This window comes from Anser brachyrhynchus, assembly GCF_964034855.1.
Source record: "Anser brachyrhynchus genome assembly, chromosome: 18".
NCBI classification, from domain to species: domain Eukaryota; kingdom Metazoa; phylum Chordata; class Aves; order Anseriformes; family Anatidae; genus Anser; species Anser brachyrhynchus.
Genome location: NC_137711.1, coordinates 9,392,287 through 9,411,853, shown reverse-complemented (window position 1 = coordinate 9,411,853; position 19,567 = coordinate 9,392,287). Strand labels below are relative to the sequence as shown.

General features: G+C 44.4%; 1 protein-coding gene across 1 annotated transcript; it reads left to right on the top strand.

Annotated features, from left to right (window-relative positions):
* The first annotated feature begins 1,623 nt into the window (after nt 1–1,623).
* WDR45B (WD repeat domain 45B) lies at nt 1,624–19,206 on the top strand. The gene is made up of 10 exons (XM_080560700.1): nt 1,624–1,837; nt 7,422–7,496; nt 10,507–10,608; nt 11,281–11,368; nt 11,914–12,008; nt 13,449–13,639; nt 15,514–15,599; nt 16,486–16,587; nt 17,141–17,262; nt 17,659–19,206. The coding sequence occupies exons 1-10, from the start codon at nt 1,771–1,773 to the stop codon at nt 17,763–17,765; spliced, it is 1,035 nt and encodes a 344-aa protein (XP_080416826.1). The 5' UTR covers nt 1,624–1,770; the 3' UTR covers nt 17,766–19,206.
* Nucleotides 19,207–19,567: the final 361 nt, after the last annotated feature.

The following is a 19,567-nucleotide window of genomic DNA, read 5'->3' as shown; positions in this document are numbered from 1 at the left end:
TGGTGTGATTTGACCCCAGTTTCTTCTAGGTGTCTTCACAAATGTGAGATACCATCAAGTTAAATATAGATATTCCCCCTGAACCAGACTGGATCTCCACAGCCTCTGTATGTGAGTAGAGAAAATTAAAACCATTATAAAAGGGCTTAGTTATGTCATCACCTAGACCAATAAATGCAACATTACTTTAAAAGAAAAGCATAATCAAAACCACATCTTCTCGTATCTAAAGACTAAACGGCAAAACAGTGCAGTGTAAGGAATTTCTGTCGGATTGGTTTCTTTGCTCCCACTCCCTCGGTGACAAGCAGGCTCCACCTGCTGGTGTGAGCTCCACAGGGAAAGCTGCGTACATTGACCATGCATAGAAGTGCTGCAGGTGTCGGACAAAGCTGTTGTGCTGTAGAAGTTACATCCCTACAGTTTAAGGAAACATACACGGCAGCCTCCAGCTACAAGAAGCTAGAGCTGAGCCCAAGGTACCCATTCTTTGGGACTGTTCTGGCTGTGTTTGTGTGCTGGATGAAGAATTCTGCTGTGCACATTTGTATCCTGTTTTGATTAAGTTTTGTTTAAATCATTATCTTGGTCCCTTCAATCACTGGGTCAATAGCTTATATCCTTTCCATATGTATGGTGTAGTTTGAAGAGCTAACAGGAGAGACTATTAATATGAATGTGTGTCTTCAGAATGTGTGATTCAAGGTCAGAATCTACGTTCCTTCTGCTAGTGAGTGTAAAGACATGCCAAAGAGAGGCTAGAGCAGAACTCCCAAATGTACTAAGTAAAGTCTGAGCCTTTAGGTGGAGATTTTTTTTAATTAAAAAAAGTAGGGGGGGAGGGTGTTTTTTTCATGTAGGAGGTACCAGATATCGTGACTGAGAAGACAAAGTATTGTGGAGGTACAAGTGACTTTTTGTGCATGAAGAGGAGGGCACCAGTGGCTCACTGCAGGCCAGCACCTGACACAGCTCCTGGACTCTGGTGAGCCACTAACCTGAACAGCTGTGGTAGCTTCCAGCTGAATGTTGGAGAAAAGTAGGTCACAAATCTGAAATTCGTCATCCAGCCATGGATGTGGAAGGCACAGAGCAAGTACAGAAAGGGAATTAAATGTGCGTGAAGGGCAGGCAGTAGCTGCCACTGAGTGGGGGCTTTAGGCTCCTCTTACACCCAGAGCGTTTCAGGTTGGAGGGCAGTGCAGCCCAGCGTCTTGCTCAAACTGAATTCGCTGTACAACTCAGATCAATTTGCTTGGGCTTTGGGTCTTGAAACCTCCAAGAATTTTGCCCCCCCCGTTTGATAGTCGTGATGCTCGATTTTTTTGCCCTTTTTTGGGGGGAGGCCCAAGTCACAGATCCCCTCTTTTAGCACGCTCTAACTGCATTCCTCCCGTCCTTACTAGTCCAATACTTGGTCAGCCACATACGCGAGCTTTCTGTGAAGTGCTCCCTCCGCCCCCCGCCCCCCACGCTCGGTGCAGCCCCCTCAGAGCCCCCACAGCTCCCCTCAGAGCGCCGGGCGCGCTCCCGCCTCCCGCCCTCCCGGCGGCGCGCTCCCGCCGCCATTCCGCACGGGCGCGGCTCGATCGCTCGGCGCTCCCCGCCTGGCCCGATCGGGCTCGGCGCTCGGCGGCGCGGCCTGGCGGGGCGGAAGCGGCGCCGTCTGCTCGGCCCGGCTCGGCCCGGCTCGGCTCGGCTCGGCCCGGGCGGGGGCCGCCATGGTTTAAAGGGGCCGCGGGGGGAGGAGGAGGGCGGCGGGCCGGAGCCATGAACCTGCTGCCGGCCAACCCGCACGGCAACGGGCTGCTCTACGCCGGCTTCAACCAGGACCACGGTGAGGGGGGGGCCGGGAGGGGCCGGGTGAGGCGCTCTGAGGGCGCCGGGGTCTCCGTGAGGGGAGCGGGGCGCTCTGAGGGGGCCGGGGGCGCTCTGAGGGGAGCGGGGCCCTATGAGGGCCTGGCCCCGGCCGCCGCTGTGCGGGCAGCCCTCGGTTGAATCCTCCCAGCCGCGTGTGAGGGGGGTTCAGTCCTTTCCGTGCTCTGCCTATGCTCAGAGGGCCCGGGGGTGGGCTAGGGGCCGGTGCTGGGCGCCCTGGGGTGCCCCAGCGGCCGGGTGCTGGCCTGGCCCCGCCGCAGGGTGCGTGGCTGCAGCCGGCCTCGCATCTTCCCCAAAAAGTGGGCTTAAGGGGTGTGCTGAAACCGTGCTGCTGGAAGGGTAACTCGCGAAGTGTGGCTTTCTGGGTGTAAACGCTTCGGGTGTAAAATCGAGCTATGACTTTGTGTCTGGCCTGAGCTGTAAAATGTTTTTGTTTTTTTTTTTTAATGTTAATTGTACCCGTAGGTGAGCACAGGGTGCTGTCTGCGGACCATCAGAGAGCTGCAGAACTGTGCGCTTAGTTTATTTACTTCTTTGTTAGGGGAGAGAGAGGCCCTGTGCTAGGGAGGGGGTCCCCGTGCCTCGTCTTGCTCTTACAACATAAAAATAGCACTGGTCCTATGAATAAGTGTCCTCTTGTGGAAAAAGGAATGGAAAGTCATCATTTTGTAACACCCCCCTGTCTTACCAAATAGTGCTCTTGCTTAAGACAGTCTTGCAGCCTCTGTCACTGCAGGTGGCAGTTCCCATACCTGTTGCCGATGCTCTCGAAGTGATGTGTTAACGAGACCTACCCAGCGATTCCAAGCTAACATCTCTGCTGATACTTTTGTCGGTAGTATATCAAGCTGTTAATGAAGTGAGCTTCTTGATAGCTCTGCTCAAGCAACCCTGTTAACTCAAAAACAATAGCATAGTCTGTTCTCGAGCAACTCTGCATGTGCTTTTGTCTTGCGTTTACAGCAGAGATGGAAAAAGACTAGCAAGGACGTGCTTCATTGCAGATCTGTGGGGGTCTGTAATGAATCTGTGGTGTTTGATACCTGGCCTGTGATGGGGTTGGATTGTACAAAAGAACTGTATGAGAAGGTAGGAGTCTCTTCTCCTGTAAAATGCCTTTAGAACATCATTTTACCATGTAAAACTTGTTGCAAAGGCTTCCCTAAATTCTGTAGCAGTTAACACAAATTAAACACTCTTTTGAAAAGTTGAATCCAAAGCATGTTAAGGAACTTGTCTGTGGTATCTGTGTGCTCTGTGAACTGAGGTGCTTACTCCCAACAGTATTCAAGTCCTGTCCCACATAGCCTGGCCAGCCGCCTGGATAACAACAACCAAAAAGAAGTTGAACAGAAAACAAGTTTGGTTTTCATTTGCAAGCCCCAGCAGCTCTTCGTGCTTGTGGTGGTGACTTGTGGTGGTGACTTGTGGACTGTAGGTAGCACGCGAACTCTGTGTTAGTTTAGGGCCTTTTTCCAAGTGTTCTGGAAGGGCAAGTCTTCGGCTGCTCAAAGGCAAGTTGATAAGAGGAAAAGCTCACTTCTTCCATGTTGCTTCTCCCAAAAATAGAAATATGAGTCACTTGAGTGCTGAAGCTTAGTAGTGTGGGTGTCTGCATATATTGTCACAATAACCTAATTTCTTAGTAATTTAAGACGAGCCAATCCCATAACGATAGGAGGATGGGAGGAATGATCTAATAAGGCTCTTCCAGTCTTAACTTCCGTGGCTGACGAGTGATAAAGCTAACGTCCGCAGTTTTTCTGAGGCATACTTCCTTTGCTCTGTTTTGAGCAATCCTGTGTCTTCATACTGGGGACCCTTCCCATCTTTTTGTTTTTAAATTTAGAAGCAGGCAAAACGGCCTGTGTTGCAAGGTGTTCTCTGGTGTTTGAAAACAGAATGCTCTAAAGTTCTTAATTTCACTTTTCTAATGCTTTCAGAGGAACGTTAAAGCACTTGACAGAAATGAATAGAGAAACCACGATAATAAGTTCCATACCAGAAAGTATACCTGTCAGTTACTGACAGGTTTCTCCTTTGTCGCTGCTGTAGTCTAAAGCTAGTCTGAGAGCTGAGGCCTGGACTTGTTCTGGTGTAGAAACACTTGGCTTATTCATTTGAGCTCATGTAGTGAACTGAAATGCTCAGCTATAGGACCCCACAAATTAGGATGTGAGTAGGTTTCTGGGCTTTCTTTTATGGCTTTAGACAAAACTTTCTGTTGCAAGGAAAATGAATGTGCTAGGAACTGCTTCTGCCATACTAATGTCCCCAGGCTTCATTATGGTGGTTTATGGATCTTAGGCCCTACAGCCTGCAGGTCTCTCTGTCAGCTTTTGGCATCTTCTAGCTTAGTCGTGAATTTAACCTGTTCTTTTTCTTTGTTTTTAGAAGAGCAGACAAAAGCCTCCATGGCCTCACAGGGACTGTTGGCAAGTAATACTTTACTGCAGGAACAGGCACAGCTGCAGGTTAGGGTAATAATTCTGGGGAAGTTCAGTTTTACCTTGCATCTGAATCAAAACTTTTAAAAGTGTCCGAGTTGTCTTCTCTGTCAGTGGCTCTCTGACAGCATGCCTGTCCCTTCTCAAAAATGAGATGCGGGCTTCCTGCCGAGGGAAGCATAGCTATTATTGCAACAATTCCCACACTCGGCTTCTGGCAGCCCCTTCCCAGTTACACATACAGCTTACAAGTCACGACGGTACAGGTGAACTGGTGGACTTGTAATCCCACTGATAAATACTGGGATCAGGGAGGAAACACTGGATTCCAAAACTGGTTCCATAACCTGGAATCGAAATGTGCAGTCATCTTTATGTTTTTTTCCCCTCCTCTGGCTTAGAGATTGCCATGACTAAGAACTTTGTGAATCTGTCAATAGCAATCAACTGTATGTGGAATGTCAACATTGACCCCATTCCCTCTTTAATTATTTTTTGTTGTGTTGTCGCCAGTTAAAAATGGAGATATTCCCAAGAAATGAAAAGCAGCTGATGTCTTTGTCACAAGGTTAGCCCTGCAGAAAAGCTGTAGCAGTGCTACAGGAAATGTTACGTCTGCATTTTATTGCATTAGGCGTGTTCTGTTTGGGTCTGTTATAAGCTTCGGGTATTAACACAAGGAAAACTTCTGTGTGCTTTTAGTATAGGACAGTTTCACCATCCTTCTTCCGCTCTCCTGGAAATATGATATGCTGATTTAAAACTGTCACTGGAGAAATAATTATATGGATACATACTGCAGGTACCAGAAGCAGATTAGTTCTCATCCTGTACAGTATTACTTCCTGTAGCGAGAAATGTTTCCATTATCATTTCTCTTCTAGTTATCCCAGTAAAGTATACTGAAAGAGGTGGCAGCTTGTTAGTGCTGTTGTTTCCACGCAGGGAGCTGTTACGTGTTCAGCTGTCGGAGCAAGCTAAAGAGTGATAAGAGTGATGCACCAGGAAGGGAGAAGGGGAATTAATTTAGTTTACTTAAAAATATCTACTTTAATATGTTTATTAATCTTTCTGTAATTATTATGTTTTCCTGTATGTGTGTGTTTGATTTGTTTTCATTTCCTGTGCATTTACGTTGGTAAAGAAGGACTTTTCACACTTAATTCATTACAGCAGTTTGGACAGGGTAAAGTGCCTGTGAGTCTTTTGGGCTTGGGGGTTTGTGGTTTTTGTTTCATTTGTTTGAGGGTATGTTTTGGGTTTGTTTTTCCTGTTCATTGACTATTGTGTTGTTAGAAGAGATTAGGATATTGTGCCTGTGACTCTGCTTTTAATGATGATATATAAAAAGGGTTTTTCCCTTTCTACATTGAGGCTTGCAGAGATGGATCTTAGAGGAGTTTTTGCTTTGTATGTATGAGCTCAGTGAACAGGAACCCTAAGGATGCTTCCAAGCTTACACCCACACACTTGTGAGATACTGGTCTGTACAGTAGAGCACGTATGTAATGCTTTTTCTGTTGTTGTTTGGTTTGCTCTTTAAGTACTGTTTGGAGTGAAACTCCTGAAGTATTAAGAAAGAACCTCAAATTGGCATTTTTGGTCATCTTCCCCCCCTTCCCCCTGAAGCTGTGGGGGTTTTAAGTTAGTGCTGTTGTCAGGATCAAGTTTGTTACGTGTTCCTGTATTATGTGAGAACTGATTTTTTTTTTTAATTATTATTATTTTATTATTCTTTGTGTTGTGGCTTTCCCATGTAACAGCTACTGCTGTGATGGCCAATCTGTGTAGAAAAAGGTGTTATCAATCGTATTGTTTCTTCTGACATCTTAAACTGTATCAAGACATGAGCGGCAGAAGAGGTAGTGAATGATGCTTGCTTGCCCTTCAGTGAGCACACGCGCCTTGTCCTTTGTTGACCTTACGTGCAGATATGGTTTGCCCACAACACAGCCAGGCCTGCTACCATCTTGTCTGGCCACTTGTGACCCTTCTGAGTCCCTGTGGCAGCCTCTGAGGCATGGCCCCGCAGCAATGCGGTGTGAGGAAGGCTCTGGGCACGTGGATCCGAGCAGGTGGTGTGGGCACCGCGGGCAGGCTGGGCCTGAGGGCCTCCTTCCCCTCCGGGGGCCTTTCGACACATCTCCCCGGTTTTCAGTTGGGGGTTAAACCATTGCAGCCATCGTGATGCGTGAGAATGAGGCCGGGCTCCGCTGACTCTCTTCCAGTACCTTGAAGACTGTAACAGAATTTTTGATGCAGTGTATATAAATTGCATAGCAACTAATGTTCTGTCAGTCTGTCACGGTGATGCTTGCTGCTGCTTAATGACTTGTAATTGCTCCAACTTCACACTGGCACTTCTTTATGTTAGTAACTGCGTTCACCCACTAGCGGATAAAGCAGCAGGATGCGATGCTGGTAGTTTGGATTCTGCTAAAAAGGCATGTTTGTGCTTCTGTATGCAAGTGTAGGTAAAATTTTACTGTTCAATTTTTATTATTTTTTTTTTTTACTTTTCCAGTTCTAAAATTTAACTTTTCCAATTCTTTTCCTGGTTTAGACTTAAGCTCTTGTCATGTCATTATTGGCATCTGACACTCCTGGGCTCTCCTTGGAGCTTCCTTAAAAAACTACACTTGATAAGCTCTCTTCTGCAGAAACACAAACAATGGATCGTGTTTGATATCTTGTAATCACGGGGTAAATTCTGACCTAGTAAGAAAGGAGGGGTTTTGCTTCATAACAACTGGGGGACCATAACCTTTAAGAGGCAGGTTTCCTTCCCTTGGCACTGCATGTAGGACACAGATGGGTTGTGAATCGCTCCCCTTTCCTTCCATTGTTTCCTCACCTGTCAAAAAAGAATACCAAGAACTTTCCACTTTCAATAGAAACCACCACAGAGGACAACTTCTCTGAATGCTTTTCACGTGCAAACGCTAACAAAGCTGGCAAGTGGTCGTGGGCCTACTTTTAACCCTGCAGTTATTGAGTAATGCTCTCCTAACCTTCTGGTTCTGGCATAGATCTTCAGCGGACCTCACGATGACTATATGTGTGTGTATATATCTGTGTATGTGCTTTTTACTACAGGATGCTTTGCATGTGGAATGGAAAATGGATTCCGAGTTTATAATGCAGATCCACTCAAAGAAAAAGAGAAACAAGGTAAAAATGCTTAATTCTTCTACCATGCTAGTTCTGTGTTGGAAGCTCAGCCTCCTGAGCTTTTTTTTCTTTCCCCCCCCCGTAAGATTCTTGCCTAGCTCTTGCTTTTACATCAGTGGAAGGCTTAGAATCAAACCTCAGGAAGGAAATCCAGGTTGGTCTCAGAGGGACTCTCACTTATGCCACTGCCTTGTCAGATGTTCATATGCTATTAATTTGCATAAAGCTGGCTGCTGATGAAGTTCTCACCTTTCTTGCTGCAGCTGAACTGCAGTAGCTGTTGCTGATGTTTGTTGTCCTGGGTAGGAGATAAGTTGTCTGGCTGCTCACGACTGGGATAAGAGTTGCTTGCTGCAGCAATATTGTGTGTCACCAAGAGAACTTGTTCTGTTCTTGTGCAGTGGGTGATCTAGCACGACTATAAAACTACTGCCTTTTTACCGGAGATCTGAGCGTAACACTTTGTACTTGCTTAGACTACTGCTCGCAAGAGCACTGAATTCAGACCTCTAATGCTCTATACTACGCATTCTCTATATTTCTAAAAAATCTAGGCTGATCTCAATGTGGTAAAGCACCTATTGTGTCTTAACAGAAAAGACTAGGTGAGCTGTGTTAACAGGTAATGGAGCTCTCACCAGAAAGCAAATGTAATTGAGTCAAAATAAGGGAAAATGAAATCCAGCAGTGTGATCCTAGCCTGAAGTGTAGGAGGAAAACTGACATGCTAAACAGGTTTCCCAGTGCTTTCAGTCTGTGGTGATAAACTAGAAAGGAGATTTAGACAAGGGAAAATGTACTTTAAATAGCACTGTAATTCCTGTGAAACCACTGTTCACATGGCCAAAGCTGACGAGCCATTTTCTGTTTTTAACAGTAAATTATTCTGTGAGCATCGTGTCTTGGAGCTGTCATCTGTGGTAGTGTGCTAAAAGAATCAGAAGTCAGGTTGAAGTCCCGTTGAGTTCATTGCCAAAACTCTCCCTGATGGTAGCTCTGAACATTTTTCAAGGACTCTAGAAAACTGTTGTGACTCATTTCTTATGAGTCGGATTCCCTTTCACACTTTGTTCTGTGTATTTCCACATCCTGCATAGTCTGACCTTTCGGTATCAATCTTGTTCACCGCTCAGGTATGTTTAACCCTATGAGTCAGCAGAGCAGAGAGTCCCAGGTGGAACTCGTCTACTTGTTTGATATCTGTACCTCAGCACGAAACCAAGTCGTAATTCTTGCACCCTGGCTTGTGTCCCTTATGGATTTCCATAAAGTCGCTCGTCTAAGCGTCACCAGTCAGAGCTGTAAATCTAATGAATAAAGTGTCTATTCTAGCATAGGTTCACCCTATCACATGTTCTTAAAGTCTCAAGTTATCATACTTAAGAGTATTTTCAGACTTCCAGGGATAGTACTTCATAACAGCATGTACTGTTAGGCTTTTAGTGCTTTAATGGAGTTAAGAGGAGGATCTGGTGGAGACGGGGGTAGTGGTCACATACATCTGTTCAGGACGGAAATTCAGTAGTCAAAAGTCATGTTGAAGAAACCACAACGACTTGTACAAAATCCAAGACTTAACTGCTCCAACATGAGTATCTTTCCAGGCATCTATTTCCAGCATTGTATGGCCAAGCCCTAACATCCAGATGTGCTGTAGTGCCTCTTGATGTCGGAATCTCCCTTCCTCCTATCCTTCATGCGTATGTCTAAATCTTTCCATTGTAGTATCTCCTCCCACATCCTCTTTTTTTCTTTCTCCCATCCATGTTTCTGACAGTAGGTCTTTCTTGATTCCTTCTGAAATTTCGACTTTCCCTCTAGCTTTGAAGTAGACTCCTAGTTTCATCCGTCTTTCTTAGTGGAGCCTGTCCCTGTGTGGAGGTGTTTGACAGTCTGTTAAAGGAAGAGGTTTGGTTTTTGACTCGGATCATCTGAAGGCCACAGTTATGGCCTCTCTTCCTGATAGTTCAGTTCCCCCTTCCCCTGTGGAATGCCAAGGTTCCCTCTAAGCTACGTAAACAAAACCAAGACCCTGCTCAAATGTCATCAGATAGAAAAATTCTTTTATTATGAAATCCCCTGGTTGATGCTTTATTCTTCCATGGGCATGGTGCCTCATTCTGCTTCCTCTGCAGATAAGGTTAAGAAGAAAAAAAGAATTTCCTAGCACTGTAATTAAGAAACTGACTGTACCAGCTGATCTGATTTGCTTTCATTACATTTCCTGCATCGTGTAAAACTTGAATGGAGGCTCACTGGAGCTGGACCATACTTTACTGTTCTAGCAGCTATGGGATGTTCCAGAGAACAGAATTAGAGATTCTGGTTCACTTACTACATGTATGTGTATTTTTTGTCTTCTTTCCTCAAATCCACCAAGACTATAAAGACAAAGCCCCTTGCAAAAAAAAAAACATTCATGGCCTTGTTGGTCGTAGTGTTGGCCTTATTTTAAATGCACAGCTTTAGCATAAGAGAGCAACACCAGACTTGAAGAGTGCATGAGGGGAATTAGTTGGGGAAGGAACTTCAATGAATTAATCAGCGTTTCTAAATGTTTTTACAAAGCCACTGTATAATAGAAATGATTAAGCTACCATGATATTGCTTGACCTACTCTCACAGAATGTTTCTATAGTGTTTTAAAACGCTGCTGTGTTGTTTGCTCTATATTATGAAATGAGGTTTGTCCCAGCTGTCTGACCACGGCAGTAGTGATCTTTGCTGTGAGGAATAAAACAACTTTACTGAAAATCCTAATCTTAAATAAAACAAAAACCTTTAGTTATGTGGTGTTAGGGCAACAAAGATATCTCATGTCTGTCACCTCCACTCTTGGAGGATTCTGTATGGTGGTTTTTGTTGTTTTTAAGTTAGTTGGGAGAAGAAGTCTTTTTGGGTGTCTGAGCAGCGTGCTAGATAATGCAAACTTCTGTTGTAACTTCAGTAAAAATTAGAAGGCATTTTAACAGGTTGTGACGCTCTTAAATAAAATACGTTTATCTTCCAGAATTTCTAGAAGGCGGCGTTGGCCATGTCGAAATGCTATTTCGTTGCAACTATTTAGCACTAGTAGGTGGAGGAAAAAAGCCGAAGTACCCACCTAACAAAGGTACTGTCTTGAGTCTCCAGGAATTGTCTGTAAATGTGTGCCTTGCTAGGCTGTGTGGAACTGTCAAAAGAACTCCCAAATCCCAGCCTTGAGCTGGGGTCCAGTATTCTGAGGGTTGGGTGGGAAGGGAGGCTGCAGCAGGTCTAGGTAGGTGTGGTGAAATTTGTTGTATTATGCTGCTGCAGTGTTAAGAAGCAGGGATCTGCAATGACTGCTCTCTGAGAGCAGAGCCCTCTGTGCTTCTGTTAACTTTGCGAAGGGCGTCCTGTGGCTCAGCAGCCTGAGGGGGGAAGGGGGCCCTGGCTGGCAGGCTTATTAGGCAAACATTACATTTTATTCTGAGGGTTGTCAGTGAAATAAAGAAACAGTCCCGTCCCGTCCCCCCCCCCCCCCCCCCAAAAAAAAAAAAAAGAAAAAGAAAAAATCGTTCATCTTTAGAAAAAGATATTTTTATTATCAGCTTTTGAATTTAGTTTACCAGCTCCTACCTGCAGGAGCCATGGGTTGGTATGCAGTCGCTAAATACCTTATGGCTAGCAGCACGCCAGGCTGTAACTGCTTAGCTATTGGATGCACCTCCTAGTCTTCTCAGAAACTAGAAGTTGTTGTAATGCAGACATTGGATCTTCAGATATGCCTTGGTGAACTAATGCAGTCTGTGCACTGTTCCAGTAATGATCTGGGATGATCTGAAGAAGAAGACTGTCATTGAGATAGAATTTTCTACAGAAGTCAAAGCAGTTAAGCTGCGAAGAGACAGGTAGGTGCAACACACTTGTTCCAAATGCACAGATTGGCCTTGTGCACTCATTTCTGACTGTATGTAGAAATGGATTTTGGTTAACTCTTAGCTCTAACTGCTGATGCATATCTAAAACAGGCTTTCAGGGGCAAGCGTTGTGTGTTAATAGATCACAACTCAAGTATCTGAAACCTTGATGAAAAGCCTGTAGGACTTTTCAGCCCCCTAATAAAGGGAAACATTCTTGAGTGGCTACTGCTGACAGTGTTTTTTTTTTTTTTTCTATGTATGGAGTGTGAAGGGAATTCAAGTGAATCTCTAGAGCAAGAGCTGTTATTAGGAGCTGGAGTTTTGTGTAAGTGTGGGTGGGGGGTTTCTGCTGCCATAGCTTTAGATAAAAGTGCTTTGCAGGCTTGTAGCTGTGTTCTTTGCAAGTCTGTAGAGTGGGAGGAAATAATATAGCCATTAAATCTTGAAAGCCTTTGCAGACCTGAGTTAATATACAGATCCCTCTTTTAACCCTTAACCCCCAGCAAGTCATAGGAATTTCTTGTCTCTTTCAGAATTGTGGTAGTCTTGGACTCCATGATTAAAGTTTTCACGTTCACACACAATCCCCACCAGTTGCACGTCTTCGAAACCTGCTACAACCCTAAAGGTTAGTGGTGTGTACGGGCTGGGGGATGGAAGCAATTTTGTTCTGTTCTTTTAATGCTATTTATGTTTAGATGCCTGAATCTGTTTCACTTAGTAAGTCATTAAACAGTTTACTTGCAACATTACAGCCATGCCCTTTGGAGATGTTTTTGTTTTTATCAAATGGTTATTAAAATATATTCATGCTTGGCACAGAAAGGCTTTTTCATGTGCTCCTATTACGTTACAGGTTTGATTTGTGGAGGAGCTGTGTGCTTTCTTAGGTAAAGAATCTGTAAATGTAATGTGTTTTGAGCCAAAACCTTAATTGTCAACACAAACTATTAAAGTGCATCATGCCTCTTTTCTAATCAAGTTAGAGCTGTCTAGAGAGTTACTCTCTACAGTGTCAAGAAGAGGCTAATTAGCAAGGAATGACCTCTCCATTGTTGAAACGAGCTGAATCTGAAATGTCAGGCAGTATCCCGAACCGAGCAGAGTATTAGTGCCCCAGGCTAAATACCGTCTAGTGCAGTGCTGTCAGCTCTAGGCTCTGAGTATGTGTGGCTGGGAGAGGGCTCAGGTTTGACCCTGAGGAATAGGTTCTTTGCAGTGGCATTACTTATAGAAAAGGGGAGGTGCTTTTAGGAAGAAGAGCCTTGAGAATAAGGAGATGCGCACGCTCCTGGGTCAGCTGCACACTTAGGACAAGCTGTGTAAGTGAAGGGCTAATCCTGGAGGGGTGTAATAGTGGCTGTGATTCTCTGCCTCCAGGCACGGCTGTGTGCAGCTGTGATGGTTGTCAGGGTCCCGAAGCACAGGGCCTGCAAGGGAGGCTCTTGGGGCTGGGCCTGTTTAGTCTTGCAGAAAGGAAACTGAAGGGCTTATCTGCAGCTGGTGGCCTACACCTACTTGAAGGACAGTTACAGAAAGGATGGAGCTAAACTCTTCTTGAAAGTGCCGGACACAATAACAAGGGGTACTGGCCATGCTTTGTATCTTGGGAGGATCAGCTTGGACATAAGGACAATGTCCTCTCTGCTAGGAGCTCAGGAACCCCCATCTTCTGAGGTTTTCAAGCCTGCTAGAAGCAAACCTGGAATTTCTCGTTGCATTCAAGGCAGTACAATGTAAATGCTGAGTTGGCCCACTGATTTGCAAGCTGTTAGGCATAAGGTGGAAGATAAAGTAGCATGTTGGTTCTTGTAATACCCACCCATCGCTCTGCTAGCTGTGGACTGAGTGGGCAAAAATGTATTTGGTATCACCAGGATCCTGGGAATACTCTGCTCTTATGGATGGCTCACGTTTTGGGATACTGCAGTAGCCATTAAAATTAACTTCTTATTTGTTACATGCATGTTTGTTTATTTTTAAATTACTGATCTTAGAAGCTTGTTTGAAAAATTTATTAGGTTACGGAAACTACACAGTTACTTTCCTTTTCCTTTTTTTCTTTTAGGTCTCTGTGTCCTTTGTCCAAATAGTAATAATTCTCTCCTTGCATTTCCTGGAACACATACCGGGCACGTGCAGATAGTGGATCTGGCTAATACAGAGAAGCCTCCTGTAGACATACCAGCTCATGAAGGAGTCTTGAGCTGTATAGCTTTAAACCTGCAGGGAACAAGAATTGCAACAGCATCAGAAAAAGTAAGAATATCCTCTTACCTCTGACTTACTATGCATTCTAGTGTAGTAACTCCTCCTAAAATAGGAAGTCACATCCTTTCATAGGAAAGGCATAGGAGTAACTAACTGGACAATTTGTCTTTTGAAATATGCATGCTCAGTTTTTTTATCATCCTTACTGCCTCTTCAGGATACCCAAACAGCAATCCCAATGCAGTGCTTGAGGTAGCATTTCTATTCTAGCTGACTGTAGCTGTGACTTTTCAGGAGCACTTGAACAAGATTTGGCCCAAGCAGTTCATGTATTTCATGTTTTCTTCAAAAAATACTATTTAGCTTTTAGTTTTTCTTTCTTCTTTAAGAAAAAAAAAGTTTATCTGCAGTCTTTCACCTTTGTTAATTTCTGTTTAACTTTAAAACCACTGTTAAAGAAATACTTGCAAATAGGACTGTCATACTGGAGGACTTGAGTTCTGCTATGGCATAACTGTTTTCCTAATACGCTCGCTGCAGGTGTTTTCATACAGTGTGTAACAATAAAAAGGTTCTTGGAATATTGACCACACTTTGTGTGGTCTTGAGTTTCATAGGACTACAGAATGCAATACACTGAAAAATACCCTTAAGTTTCTTTGCAAAGCAAGTCATAGACCTGCCTTCCCCTTAGGAACTGGAGTGGAATCTGCTAGTGAGCTTCATCTCCCAAAGGCTGGCTCCAAAGTGTCCGAATGAATGTAAAGTAAATGGGCATGAGGAGAGCTGAGTACTTGCTACCTTCTTCTACTCAATTAAAATGAGTTTTGAAAGGATGAGCTAAATTAATCCAAGCAGTTTGTTTAGATTAGGTTCTACTACAGAGCCAATAGCTCAAGAAGCTTAAAGTAAAAGCAGCCATAGTCTCTCTTAACTAGGCAGAGCTACTCTAAGTCCTCTAAACAAAGCTCTTAAGCTGCAAACACCATTGCTAAATAGAATCACGATCTACTGGATAATGCTAGGAGAACTCTTTTTGTATAGAGTAAGTTCAAACAGCATTTGCAGACTGAGAGAAGTATATAGGCAGAACGCCGCATTTGAACACACCGTGAACAAACATCTCAAGTTCACATCTTAAACTGAGGAAAGCATCAACTTAATTTTTCTCTGTTGGGTGATGTTATTTACTGATGTGAGATTGGTAAGAGGCATTTGTTAACCAGGTGTGTAATGTGAATTGCAGCTGACAATATGTATGTGCTCTTCACCAGATGAAAGCACTACTAAATTGTTGGCTGCTTTGAGATACACTAATTTGTTAATGTCTCTGCTGTCAAGTGTAGTTTACTCTCTGATTGAAGTACAGTTTTCTAATGCAGTCTTCTATCTGTAACCTGACTTGTCTATGAGATCTCTTAGATTTGGATTAACACAGATAATGAGCATGTAGTAAGTAGGTAAATAATTATTCTAGGTAAATTCTAATTGTAAGGTAAGACCAGAACTACCTGATTATATTCAAGTGGGGAAAAAAATCAGTAATCAAAATAGTACAGAATATGGGGAACAGGCAAGAAATGATTTGCAGAACCTGGGCAGGAGAAGCTATCCCCATGTCTACTCTTAATACTTGCGAACTAATGCTGGGGCTGCACTAGTACTTTAGAATATAACTTGGAAAAAACTTACTGAGCAGTTACTAAGATTGTATACCAAAGCATTATAACACTGCACTGGGGGGAGGGGGAGAGAATGAATATTCTTCCCCAAAACTAACTTTAAGAGGTTCTTCCAAATCTACTGAGATGAAAAACCCAACTGTCTGTTTGGGGGCATGCTGGAATGTATTCACAGATGTAAAGATAGCTGCCCAAGTAGTCTTCTGTATTTCCTAATATAATGCTTGATTCCTTCTCAAGGGGACCCTCATAAGAATATTTGATACTTCATCAGGGCATTTAATCCAGGAGCTACGAAGAGGATCACAGGCAGCCAATATATACTGGTACGTTTAAGTGCTTATGCTTTGTGTCTGTGCGGGTAGTGTGGTGCTGAAGCAGCCTGGTAGGTGGCACCTGAGTCTCTCTGAGAAAGCAGAGAGCTGCAGTGCCACAGGCACAAAGCAGGACTCAGGCAGTCAGAGGGGCCAGTGCTGCACCAGGCATTGGGCTGTGCTTCTTCCTCTTGGCCCAGTGCTAGAAGAGCTGTAGCTGGCAGCTGTGTGAACATAGGCAGGATTACAGGGCATGGGAGGAAACACGTGCTCTGACAGGTTCATTTCTCTGCATTGAGTGCACTGCAGCTGGGTGGATACTTGACACCAGCATACAGAGAATGCAGTGCTGCAGTGTAATGCTTCCCACAGAGACTAGGCTGAGGTACCTGGGGGTGAGTCTAACATTTATTATAACTCAGTGCTGCTCTGCCTCAGGCTCTTGTATGCAAAAGTTTGACTCAATCCCCTGCTTGATGCACTCCCCGGGGAGGTGGGTAACTTGCGTTCTTCCACTGAACCCTGGTTATCGGGGTAGGAATGTTATACACTTTACCTAACGCCTACCTGCCTGCTCCTTAGAGCGGAGCCCTTGCCTTCTTTCAGCAGAGGTGGCAGCACAGACCCCGCCAGTAGTGTCTGTTCCAGGGCAGTCTGCTGCTTGGCTGCTGCTGACAAACCTGGTCTTCCATGTTCTGATGGGTGCTCACCACCAAAAGGGGTGTTCATTCCTGTCAGCAAAGCTGCTGTGAATGGGAGAAGTCCCATCTCTTTCCTGAGAGAAGCAATTACCACCTCACCTGGCAGGCTGGCAGCTGCTGCAGGCAACCCCAGAACGGGGATTGTACACACAGGAAACCGGGGAGTGGCTTCCAGTAACCGTCCTTATTCTCCACAGCATTAACTTCAATCAGGATGCTTCCCTAATCTGCGTATCCAGTGACCACGGCACAGTACATATTTTTGCTGCAGAAGACCCCAAAAGAAATAAGCAGTCAAGGTATAGATTGAGCCATTCTGAGGCCTGTTTGGGGGGGATTGGTTGGCCTTCAGTAGGGTTTAAGGCGTTGGCAGTAGCAGCAGCTAATACCTGCACTCCTTGAGCTGCTAACAGTAATCTGTTGTGCTGCTTGCACGAAGTTGCAAATTTAGGACTGTTTAGCAACTGCCCTGCTTCCGCTGTCCCTTATGGAGTTGTAGAATTCTTCCAGTAGAAGGTTGCGGGTTGTTTGTTTTCTAGTGAGGTGTTTAGTCTCTGCATTAACATACTTCTCTAGTAACTTTTACAATTTCTACTAAAAAAAACACTCTACTAAAATCAATCCTTTTGGCAGTTTCTGCAGTCACTTAAACATGTAAAGTAACAAAAAGATAGTTATAGGGTCACCCTTCCATGGAAGCAGGCCTGTTCATATTGCCTGATACTTAACTGAAGAAAACAAGGTGGTGGTGTAAGAGCAGTTAGTGGGACCCTGACTTGTGCAAACATGCTAGCAGTTCTAAATTGACTCTAATCAACACCTTACCAAATTGTTACTTTTTTTTTCTTTCAGTTTGGCCTCAGCCAGCTTTCTCCCCAAATACTTCAGTTCCAAATGGAGTTTTTCCAAATTTCAGGTTCCCTCAGGCTCTCCATGCATTTGTGCCTTTGGAACAGAGCCAAATGCTGTCTTAGGTGAGTAACAGCAGCTCCCTGAGGGTCTGGCTGGAGAACCAGCCACTGAGCCACACTCGCTTTGAGCTGCGAGGGGCACTCAGGTGAGGCAGTGCTGCGTGCCTGTGTCAGCTGTGACCAGGAGCCATCGCTGCCCAATGCTGCAACCAGGGTAAGCTGTCTGGGCACAGGCTGGATGTAATGGAGTGAGGCTGGGTGCAGTGCTAAGCTACCTGGCAGACTCCAGGCTAGCTGACACACACCGCATGAGATACACCAAATCTCAGGCTCCTCAGGTGCCTCCAGAACACCTCTGTGTCTTCTGTTGGCTTGAAAGGCCAGCTTAAACTGTAGCTAAGGTAAGAGAACAGTGCTGCTTGAACAGCTGAACTGAAAGTGACTTTGTTTTTGTTTCAGCAATATGTGCAGATGGCAGCTACTACAAGTTCTTATTCAACCAAAAAGGGGAATGCTCAAGGGATGTCTATGCTCAGTTTCTAGAAATGACTGATGACAAGCTTTGACTGAATCGAGGGAGTGCACAGGTCAAAGTATTGCCTTGGCTATTCTGCATCTTTGGAAGGACAGTATATGAATGTCCAATACTGATCGAAACGTTTAGCAGACCTCACTGAGAAGCCTGGCCCCACATGATCAGAACAAGCTCTGAAGTAGGGGACTACATATGTTTATTCTCATTTTTGCAAGCATTCATCATTAAAATCTCTTTGGGTTACTGTCATCAACTCAAGTTTTCAAGATGTGGCTTTCAACAAGCTTGTGCCTATTGGGTTTCTCTTCAATCTAAACTGTGAAACGACTTCAGATAAAACACGAGTGCCTGCCAACTAAGAGATCTGCAGGGGGCTGTACAAATGTCAGGCCTAGCCTTAGAAAAAGGGATGTGAAACCAGAAGATTTCAGGCATTGCTGGAAGTGGGGGAAATACTCAAATAGCATACTCAAATAAAACTCTACCAGCCTTGTTCAGACCAGGAGTACTGCCTTTCCCCTCTCTCCCCAACACATCTTAGCCTAGCAGGGAAGAGAGGACAAGTGTGGAGCCACAGAGGACTGTAGCCTGATCCCTGCTTGGTGGGTGGAGGTAGTCCTGCAGCTATACACTACTGTTCGTGTAGTAACCACACCACTGTTGGTTAAGTGGAATGGTCAGCACTAATTGTCTGTACGTAGTAGCTGATGGCACGTTTGGGCAGTTGCTGACCCAGCTGACCTCGTCTTGGTGTGTGAAGCAAGTACCCAGGCCACAGGCACGTGGCACTCCTGCAGCTGTAGAGGCAAGTCCTCCTGTAAGGAAAGCAGCCATTCCAGGTTTAAAAAAAAAACACTGCTGGTACTGGTGTCACAGTTGTACTGACTGCTTCTAAAATTCCTGTGCTTCAACTGGAAGAGTGGACAGGCCACTTACACATCCAGCACAATACATGAATGAGATGGCACGAAGTATACTTCTCTGCAATGGCTTTAAATGTGCAAACTTTTTTTTCTTTGATATGTTGCATACTAAATAATGTTTGCCTAAAGACAGTTAGGTTAGACTAAACCAATTGCAAATTCTTTCCCCCAAATTGTTACGCAGCAATTAATATTTACTGCTGAACTAAGGCATAAGATACTAAACTAGAAACTGAAATAGACACAAGCTCTCGATTAATAGCACTAAATATCTGGGGGGAGGGAAGTCTTGCTCTTCTGAAATTTTATTTCACAGATGCTTCGAATCTGACATCCCAGTTCACTTTAAGACTGTTTAGCTGCAAACTCTCTAAATTTGTCAAGTTTCTTTTAGTATCATGTAACATACTGAGGACTAACTTCTACGCAGATTTTGATGTCAAGGTTGCATGTTGCTTTTATGTGTATTTAATCACAGAAATTGTTTTGCACACTTATTTGTAATATGTTATTTCTTTTAAATAAAAGTGACTAATTTTGCTGTATTCACTTACGATCACCCATGAAGTTCCTATTGCCACAGGTTTGGGAGAATATTCAACTGAGTAAATGGCAGTGGCCATTGAAAGACAAAGTGATTCATGCTGCCTGGGACATGTTAACATAGGGCATCAAGTACACAGTGGTGTTTATACCAAAAGAAGACCAGCTCAGACCCAGTCCGACTTCCAGTGGAAACCAGTATTTGTTTGTGTATCCTGCTCATCTATCACCCTTTACCACACCATTCATACAAGCTGTGCTGAAGCTTACCTTCTAACTGCTGTGGTAGCAGAATGCACAAACTGCACTCTCCTCAGAGAAGTGAGTGTGCAGGAAGGTATTAGAAACTATTCTTTAAGGATGATTT

Excerpts from the sequence above, each read along its gene's own strand:
- WDR45B (XM_080560700.1), top strand. The coding sequence starts at position 1,771 with ATGAACCTGCTGCCGGCCAACCCGCACGGCAACGGGCTGCTCTACGCC. Across the intron at positions 10,609-11,280 it reads GAAGTACCCACCTAACAAAG|TAATGATCTGGGATGATCTG; the intron begins GTACTGTCTTGA and ends GCACTGTTCCAG. Across the intron at positions 13,640-15,513 it reads TTGCAACAGCATCAGAAAAA|GGGACCCTCATAAGAATATT; the intron begins GTAAGAATATCC and ends TTCCTTCTCAAG.